This window comes from Sorex araneus, chromosome 6 (assembly GCF_027595985.1).
Source record: "Sorex araneus isolate mSorAra2 chromosome 6, mSorAra2.pri, whole genome shotgun sequence".
NCBI classification, from domain to species: Eukaryota; Metazoa; Chordata; class Mammalia; order Eulipotyphla; family Soricidae; genus Sorex; species Sorex araneus.
In genome coordinates this window covers 96,909,319-96,918,725 of record NC_073307.1, presented here as the reverse complement: position 1 = coordinate 96,918,725, position 9,407 = coordinate 96,909,319, and the positions used below count along the sequence as shown (strand labels likewise).

The window sequence follows — 9,407 nt, the reverse complement described above, 5'->3', positions numbered from 1 at the left end:
CGCAGAGCCGGGAGCCCCCTCAGCTGTCAGGGGCGAGCCCAGGCAGGGCAAGGACCTAGAAGGGGGCCGGAGCGATAGTACAGCGGGGAGGGCGCTTGCCTTGCACGCATTGGCCTGGGTTCAAGCCCAGCGACCTGTATGGCCTCCCAAGCATCAGAGTAATTTCTGAGTGTTGCTGGGTATGTCCCAACCTCCCCCTGCAGCAGCTCCCCGGACCCCTGCCAGAAGTGGATAAAGTGCAGAAGGGTCCCCAGCACGGCAGGCACCCGTGAGGAGAAACTCAGTAAACAGTGAGGGTGCCTGCGCCCCTGAGCCCCCCGGGAAGTGCTCCCTGGAGGGGAGGGGTGGTGTGCAGAATGGGACTGGTGGCCAATAGGTGCTTTTTAAAGTTTCCTTTATTGTTGGAGGGCCACTCCCGATGGTGCTTGGGGACGCTATATGTGGTGCCAGAGATTGAACCCAGGTCGGCTCTGTGCCAGGCAAGTGCTCCCGAGTCCATTTGGGATGATGAGAAAGTTCTGGCAACGGAGGCTGCTGGTGGTGACCACACATCACCTTAGGGCCTGGGAGGGCGCGGCGGCTCGAGTGCAGAGTTGTATGTGTTGCCTGTGTCTGAGCTAGTGGGGCGGGAACGCGGGCGCTGCGAGCTCAGGCTCAGTCCCGGGTGGGACCCACACGAAGCGGCACCCGGGAGAACGGGGTGAGCGCAGGTCCTCAGGAGCCGCCACCCCCGGGTGCCCCGCTGTGCCCTGCCCCCTGCGGCCTGCGTGGCTGGGCTCAAACGGGAATTGGCCGTGGGCTAGACGAGGGCCGTGCCCCCAGCACTGTCTCCAGCCCTAGTTTGTTTCTTTTTCATTTCTTTCATTAGACCAATCGCTGTCAGTCGTTTCTTTCCCGCGCCACAACACTGTCATGGCCACTTTAGAAACACCAAGAGCTGCTGCTTCCCACAGTCACTCCCCCTGCTTGCTGGACAGGGGGCCGCCGCGTGTACAGATCTTCTCTTTGGATTGTGCCAAAAATGGTTTTACAACATTTTTCAAGCACCCCTGAAAGACAAGCCATTACACTATTGACTTTTTTGGGGGCACACTACTCAGGCTGACTCCTGAGCGCTGCCAGCTGTGCTCCATCATCAGCTGGGGTGCTAGGGATTAAACTCAGATCAGCTGCATGTAAGGCAGATGCCCTACCCACTACCTCCCTGGCCCCGTCACAGTTTGCAATTACAAAAACAATCATGGCAACCACAATGTACAAGTTGGTGCAGTTCTAGAACGGAAGATGAAGTATAGCCCAGCTCCTGGGCCAGGATAGGGACGGGGACACACACACACACACACACACACACACACACATGCGCTCGCACACGCACACCCCTCCCCCCCATTGGGTAGCTGGCAGTATGATGCTGTTTGAAGAGCAAGTGTTTGGGCGATGTGGCTTGCAGCACGCCTGGCGGTTCTCAGAACTTAACCCTGGCTGCTCAGGGATCACTCCTTGTGGGCTCCGGGGATCATACTTGGTGTCGCCCTCGCGCCTGACCTACTGCAGGCCCCCGAGAAGGTAGGCGCAGGTCTGCCCTGCTGAGTGCGCCATAGTGGCATGGTGCACGGGCCGGAGGCCTGCCTTTGCCGGAGCTGCTCTGTCCAGGGAGGATTCCCACAAAGCTCAGGGGACCACATGGGGTGTCAGGAAATGGGCCGAGTGTCGTCGCTCCTGCCTGCAGTTCCTTGAGCACCTACTACATGCCAGTGCCCAGCCGGGAGCGACTGTTTCTTAGTGGGAAATGGGCTGATGAGAGGCAGGTTCCACTAGGGGGGCGGGGAGGGCGGTTGCTGGGCAGCGCTGGGAGGAACCTCACTGCCCCTTCCTGCCCGGCGGCCCCGCTGGGCTCTCCAGACCTGTGCCGGAAGCCTGTAACTCGGCCCGGCTCCCACCTCCAGGCCCCCCTTCCCCGCAGGCTCCGGTGGCCGCGCCCAGAGCCCCACAATGCTGCCATTCAGCCCGGGCCTCGACACAGTCGGGCTGCAGGCGGGGACGCGGCTGCGCCTCCCTCCAGGCTGGACGAGGGGTTCGGGCAGCATGGAGGGGTGAGTCTTCGGACCTGGGGGCTGGGACGGGGAGGGGCGCTAGGAAGCTTGAATGGCAGCAGGGAAGCCCCCCTCGCCCCTGGGATGGGGACTGGGGGCAGCTGAGACCACCCTGCGGGGCTGGATGCTTCTCGGGGTCTGCCCCATGGCGCCCCCCCCACCGCAACCTGCAGCAGCTCAGGAGGCCAGGGCAGATAAGGGGGGGCGCTCAGGGGGCAAGTAGAGCCGGGACTTGGGAGTGGGGCGCCCTGCTTGGGGAGGGGGCTGGGGGATGCAGAATCGGAGCAGGCCCCAGCTGAGGGGGGTTGCCTGAGGCTTCCCAGCGCATGAGCTGGGGAGGGTTAGGGTTCATCAATGTTCTGGAAAGTTCTCAGGTTGTGATGGCAGAGCCCGGCTGTGGGGGGCTGAGGGAGCCCAGGCGGCAGCAGAGGATGGACAGGTGAGGTCAGGTGGACAGACTGGTGGAAGCACAGCCTGGGGGGGTGGGCAGAGGGCGGGGGGCAATGAGAGCGGGGCTCCCGTCACCCCCATTCTGACCCACTATGAGACCCACGGAGCCTGGCCTCCCTTGCTGCCCCACAGCAAGTCCTGCACGTCCCTCCAGACCTGGGGCCACCCCACAGCCTGGGCACACGGAACCGGGATCAGCGTCGCCTCAGCCAGGCCGTTGGGGGTGCCAGCTCGGGCCCAAGCAAGTGTACTTGGGGCCTCAAGACACTCCCCAGGCCCTGCCAGGCTAGAATGTCGCACTGGGGTGCCAGGAGGCTAAGCAAAGCGTAGAAAATGTTTGGGGGCCAAACCTGACTGCTCAGGGATCCCTCCAGCAGGCTTAGGGGACCCTGTGGGCTACAGGAAGGCAAATGCCCTACCTGCTGTACCATCTCAAACAGCACAGAGTGACGAGACTGGACAGGACACACAGCTCCAAGATGCGGAAGGCGGGCGGGGTGTCAAGGCTGAGCACACACATGTGGCGGCCCAGGTGGCCTGAGCACTGACAGGAGCACAGAACCAGGAGTAACCCCTCAGCACTGCCGTGTGCCACTCCCCTCCCCCCGACACACACACACACACACACCCAGAAAAGTCTGCGGAAGCTCCTGTGTGCGATGCCACTGTTTCTGCTTGGACACCAAGAGCCGAGGCAGGGACACGGCAGGGACAGGCTCCGTGAGCTGCAGACCTGAGATGGGGCAGCAGCCAGGCACATGCTGGCGTGGACGCGTGGACACAGCCCCGGGGATACGGGGCAGAGAGGGTCAGTGCCACAGAATCCTCTGGCCCTTTCTCCCTCTCCCAGGCCCCGGGGCTCTGCTCGCGTCCTGGTGCTGCTGCTGCTGTCCCTGGGCCCAGCCTGGCAAACTGCTGCCCAGCGCTGCCCACAGGCCTGTGTCTGTGACAACTCCAGGCGGTATGTGGCCTGCCGCCACCAGAACCTCACAGAGGTGCCGGATGCCATCTCTGAGGTGAGTGTGGCCAAGGGCGGGAAAGCCCAGGAGCTGGACCGGGACACCGTGCAAATCATGGCCCTCTGAGGGGCTGGACAGCACAGTGGGCAGGGCACTTGCCTCACGGGGGCTGGCCCAGGTTCAATCCCCAGCATCCCTTATGGTCCTCTGAGCACCGTCAGGAGTGAGTCCCAAGTGCAGAGCCAGGAGTATCCCTGAGCACCGCCAGGTGTGGCCCCACACACACAAAAATCATTTCTCTCTGAGCTTCAGCTTTCACACCTGTAAAATATGGATAACATTCATCCCCAGGGGAGGGAGGGAGAGAGAGGGGGAAGAAGTAGTGGAGAAGGGGGGGAAAGAAAGAAGAGAGAGAGAGCAGGTAGAGCACTTGTCTTGCATGTGGCCGATTCCCCTGAGCCTTGTCAGGAGTCAGCCCTGAGGACCGCCAGCTGTGAGCTTTGGCCCCGAACAAACGCCCACCAACAGGAATGCAGTGAACTCACTGTGGCCAGAGGGACAGCACAGTGTCTGGCCTTGCACGCTGCCCACCTAGGTTCAATCCCTGGCACCCCATAAGGTCCCCTGAGCCCAGTCATGATTGACGTGATTCCTCAGCTCAGAGCCAGGAGTAAGCCCTAGAACCTGCTGGGTGTGACCCCAAAATTAAAAAAAAATTCTAGTGAAAACAAAATCTAGACAAAGAATTGGGGAACTCCCGGGATCAGGTGTGGTCTCCCGGGAAGAATCAAATGCAAAGTGCACCTGAGGTCCTAGGAGGGGCGGGGCCTGCTCTGCATAGTCTCAAGGCAAGCTTGGTTGGCTCCTGGCACTGTTCCTCTGAACACTGCCAGACGTGACCCAACCCCCACCCCCTCCCCCGACCCCACGCACCTGCCTGAGTCAGGGATGCCCAGGTCGGTGGGGAAGGCGGCTTCCTGGAGGAGGTGTCAGGGCAGGATGAGCATGAGGAAGGCGCCGACCTTGCATGTGGCTGATCCGGGTTCGACCCCCCGTTATCCCATATGGTTCTCTGAGCACCACCAGGAGTGATTCCTGAGTCCAGAGCCAGAAGGAACCCCTGAGCATCACCAGGTGTGACCCCAACCAAACCAAAAAGAATGAGGGAGAGACGGGATAGAAGAACCTTCCAGGGGGCAGATCCATAAGCGGGGAGGGCGTTTGCCTTGCACGCGGTGGACCCGACTTTGAGCTCCAGCATCCCATAGGGTCCCTGAGCACCTCCCAGAGTGACCGTTGGGTGCAGAGCCAGAAATAATCCTAAGCACTGCCAAAAAAAAAAAAAAAAAACCCTTCCAGGTGGGCTGGGGGGAGGCAGCTTCCTGACCGCGCGTCTCCCCTCAGCTGACCCAGCGGCTGGATCTCCAGGGCAACGTGCTGCGGGCCATCCCGTCCGCCGCCTTCCAGGCCCTGCCCTACCTGACGCATCTGGACCTGCGGAACTGCCAGGTGGAGCGTGTGGCCGAGGGCGCCTTCCGGGGCCTGGGCCGGCTGCTCCTGCTGAACTTGGCCTCCAACCGCCTCCGCGCGCTGCCCCAGGAGGCGCTGGACGGGCTGGGCTCCCTGCGGCGGCTGGAGCTGGAGGGCAACGCGCTGGAGGAGCTGCGGCCGGGGGCGTTCGGGGCCCTGGGCGCGCTGGTCACGCTGAACCTGGCCCACAACGCCCTGGTCTACCTGCCGCCGCTGGCCTTCCAGGGGCTGCTGCGCGCCCGCTGGCTGCGGCTGGCGCACAACGCGCTCAGCGTGCTGGCGCCGGACGCCCTGGCCGGCCTGCCCGCCCTGCGCCGCCTCAGCCTCCAGCACAACGAGCTGCAGGCCCTGCCCGGGCTCGCCGTGTCGCAGGCCCGCGGCCTGGCCCTCCTGGAGCTGGGCCACAACCCGTTCACCTCCGCGGGCGAGGAGGACGGGCTGACGCTGCCGGGCCTGCGGGAGCTGGCGCTGGACCACGGCGCCCTGCAGGCCCTGGGCCCGCGGGCCTTCGCGCGCTGCCCGCGCCTGCACGGCGTGGACCTGCGGGGCAACCAGCTGGCCACGCTGCCGCCGCTGCAGGGCCCGCGCGGGCTGCGGCGCCTCCGGCTGCTCGGGAACCCGCTGTGGTGCGGCTGCGGGGCGCGGCCGTTCGTGCAGTGGCTGGCGCGGGCGCGCGTGCGCTCGGACGCCGCCGCGTGTGCGGGGCCGCGGCGCCTGCGGGGCGAGGCCCTGGACGGCCTGCGCCCCTCGGACCTGCGCTGCCCGGGGGACGCGGAGGAGGAGGAGGAGGAGGAGCAGCAGGCTTCTCCGCGGCCCCGCGCCCCAGCCGAGACGGACGGCGCGGCCCGGCCCTGCCCGAGCGCCTGCGCCTGCTCCCGCGACGCCCCGCACGGCATCTGCGACGGCCGCGGGCTGCAGGCCGTGCCCCGAGGCTTCCCCGACGACACGCAGCTGCTGGACCTGCAGCGGAACCATTTCCCCGCCCTGCCCCGGGCCGCCTTCGCCGGCCTGGGCCGCCTGGTGTCGCTGCACCTGCAGCACTGCGCCATCGCCGAGCTGCGCGCGGGCGCCCTGGACGGCCTGGGCAGCCTGCTCTACCTCTACCTGTCGGACAACCGGCTCGCGGGCCTGAGCGCCGCCGCCCTCGCCGGGGCGCCCCGCCTGGCCTACCTGCACCTGGAGCGCAACCGCCTCCTGCAGGTGCCCGCGGCCGCCCTGCACGCGCTGCCCGGCCTCATCTCCCTGCACCTGCAGGACAACGCCGTGGCGCGCCTGGAGCCGGGGGACCTGGCCGGCGCCCTGGCCTTGCGCTGGCTCTACCTGAGCGGCAACCGCCTCGCGCGCCTGCACCCCGGGGCGCTGGGCCCGGCGCCCGAGCTGGAGACGCTGCACCTGGACCGGAACCGGCTGCGGGCGCTGCCGCCCGGGGCCTGGGACGGGCTGCCCGCGCTCTTAGAGCTGCAGCTGTCGGGGAACCCGCTCGGCGCCCTGCCCGCCGCCGCCTTCCGGCCCCTGGGCCAGTCGCTGCAGCGCCTCTTCCTCAACAGCAGCGGCCTGGAGCAGGTGTGCGCCCAGGTCGCGGGGCGCGGCTGTAACCCGCGGTGCCAGGCCGGCTCTGGGAGATGCCCCGAGATGAGCCCGTCCCGGTGCCCGCGCTGAGAGCTCGGGGGCCGCAGACGGACCAGGCCGAACCCGCGGCACTGGCGGGAAGGAGGTCGGGAGGAAGGTGGGGGTCTTAGGATATCTCCTGGGCACTTTGAGAGCCGGCAGAGCCCGAGGCTTGGCGAGGACGGGGTGGGGGCTCGGGCATGAACGAACGGGGAGAGGCGTGGGGCGCGCATGGCCAGAGCTCAGCCCTGGCGCGTCTCCTCGCAGGTCTCGCCCGAGGCCTTCTCGGGGCTGGGCCCGCGGCTCCAGAGCCTGCACCTGCAGCAGAACCGGCTGCGGGTCTTGCCCGCGCTGCGGGCCCTCGGCCAGCTGGAGCTCCTCGACCTCAGCGGCAACCCGTTCCACTGTGACTGCCAGCTGCTCCCGCTGCACCGGTGAGGCCCCCCCAGAGCTCCCCAACCTCCCGGGGCCTCCCCTGTCCAGGAAGGCTGTCACAGAAGCTTCCTGGAGGGCCACGTGTGCTTCTCAGAGCCTGGATGGCCGAGGCCGCTGAGGGGGCGTGGCCTCCCCGCCTGAGCACTGCGACCACACAGCACATAGAAGTCCGCTGGAGGGTGTGCGCAGGTGGCCCTGGGTTCCAGCTCCAGCACCCCTCAAACTAGAGACAGACACCTAAAGAGAAGGGATCGGGAAAGGGCCCAGGAAGGGGACTTCACTCAGTGCAGTGCGTGCCTGCGAGCATGGACCCGCGTGCAGAAACCCGCACAACCACGCACACGGCGAGGGCCCCAGAGCTCACCTCACGTTGGGGTCCATGAGGCGCGCATCCTGCTGGCCCCGGCCCTCCAAACACTGTGGCCCTCGCGCACCTGCTCAGGGTCCGAGGGAGTGTGTCCTGGGCTGCGTTAGCGGAGTTGAACTGCTTAGTAAACTGCGCCCCCCCAACACACCCCAAAACCAACCGACCAGCCTGTGCCGGTCATGTGGCCTCTCAGGGGGATTATTAAAAATCATATCTTGGGGGTCAGGGCTATAGGACAGCGGGGAGGGCATTTGCCATGCGGCTGACCCAGGTTCGGTTCCCGACATCCCATATGGTCCCCTGAGCGCCTCTAGGAGTAACCTCTGAGCATTGCTGGGTGTGGTCCAGAAAGGAAAAAATATATATATTTTCTTTTTGGGTCACACCTGGCAATGCACAGGGGTTACTCCTGGCTCTGCACTCAGGAATTACCCCTGGTGGTGCTCAGGGGACCATATGGGATGCTGGGAATCAAACCCGGGTCGGCCTCGTGCAAGGCAAACGCCCTCCCCGCTGTGCCATTGCTCCAGCCCCCCCGAAAACCACATCTTAGGGCTCGGTAGTTAGTGCAACAGGGAGGGCCTTTACCTTGCTACCAACTCAGGCTCGAGCCCTGGCACCACATATGGTCCCTGAGCCCCACCAGGAGTGATCCCTGAGCACCACCGGGTGTGTCCCCATCCCTAACCACATCACGTTTGCAAATCCACAGGTGGGGACACGGTTCAGGGGAAGGCGCAGGCCTCACATGCATGAGACCTACCTGGGTTCCATCCCCCGTGCCCGTGAGCAGGTCTTGGTCACTTTGCCTGGGCCTCGTACGTCTGTGGCAGCATGTCACGTCATGGCTGAGGGTCCCCTCCCAGTGGCCGCCTTGGCTCACGGTCCCTGACCTCTCCCTCCTCAGGTGGCTCGCTGGGCTGAACCTAGAGGTGGGCGCCACCTGTGCGGCGCCATCGCGAGCCCGTGGCCAGAGGGTGAGCGCCGCAGCTGCCGTCTTCGAAGCCTGCCCGGGCTGGGCCGCACCCACGGAGGGAAGACGGCAGGGAGCAGACCAGGCCAGCCGCAGGGCAAGTCGGGAAAGGGGTAGGTCCCCGAGCCCTGGGGGTAGGATGTGACTGGTCTCGAGACCCCCGGGGTCTCAGGGGAGCCTCAGCTCGCTGGTGTCCCCTACCACTTCCTCCTTCAGAGCAGCCCTGGAGTTTGAGGGTATGACCCTGTCTCCAGGACGGGACACGGCAGCTCTGGACCACCGATGGCTGTCCCCGTAGGAGTCCAGGCCCAGCTCCCCTGGGACGGCGGAAACAGAAGTGGGAGTGTGGCTGCCATCGCAGGATGGGCCCACTCTGAGCTCCCGTTCTGTCCTGCAGAGCTGCACTTTTGACTTATGGGGGTGGGGAAGGGCCTGGGTCCCACCCCCTGGGACCCATGGTCCCTGTGCTCCCAGGGCTGTGACCTCCAAGAGCCAAAATAAACAGGTTCGAGACGCCGCCGCCCTCCTTAGGGGGCCCTGCTGGGAGTGGGGGCGCGGAGGCCCGGCCAGCGGGCTCAGGGGCACTGGGAAAGAGGGATGAGGTGAGGGCTCCGCCTCTGAAGGCCGCTGGGTATTTAATTCCCCTGGGGCTGCCTCGGGGCACACCGCCAGCCCTGGTCCTGGGTGAGAACATGACGGGCTTCCCACCTGCGGCCAGTGGAGGTGCCTCGGGGTCTGCTGGGCTCACCGCCACGCGTCTCCCCTGCACTGTCACCCAAAGCCCCTTCCCATGTCCGTAGTCTCGGGCGCCGGGAGCCTCGGGGAGGGAAGCGGCTTCCCCCTGTGACTGTCCTGGCCGGGCGGAAGGCCCAGGCCACAGTGAGGGGCAGTGCAGCACGGGAGCTGGCCGGTGACGGGGCACGTGTGGGCAGCTGGCGTGCACAGAAGGGGCCCCACCTAGGACATATCAAGGTGGCCTCCAGCCCACAGGC

General features: G+C 65.7%; 1 protein-coding gene and 1 long non-coding RNA gene across 2 annotated transcripts; one reads left to right on the top strand and one right to left on the bottom strand.

The window, feature by feature from the left end:
* The first annotated feature begins 97 nt into the window (after positions 1-97).
* CHADL (chondroadherin like) lies at positions 98-9,374 on the top strand. Its single transcript, XM_055141509.1, has 6 exons — positions 98-2,093; positions 3,394-3,559; positions 4,907-6,595; positions 6,908-7,074; positions 8,350-8,528; positions 8,670-9,374. The coding sequence occupies exons 1-6, from the start codon at positions 1,993-1,995 to the stop codon at positions 8,711-8,713; spliced, it is 2,346 nt and encodes a 781-aa protein (XP_054997484.1). The 5' UTR covers positions 98-1,992; the 3' UTR covers positions 8,714-9,374.
* LOC129405565 (uncharacterized) lies at positions 4,442-5,082 on the bottom strand. Its single transcript, XR_008630655.1, has 3 exons — positions 4,982-5,082; positions 4,689-4,829; positions 4,442-4,597 (listed from the first exon to the last, which is right to left on the bottom strand). It is a non-coding gene; the product is annotated as an uncharacterized LOC129405565 (long non-coding RNA).
* Positions 9,375-9,407: the final 33 nt, after the last annotated feature.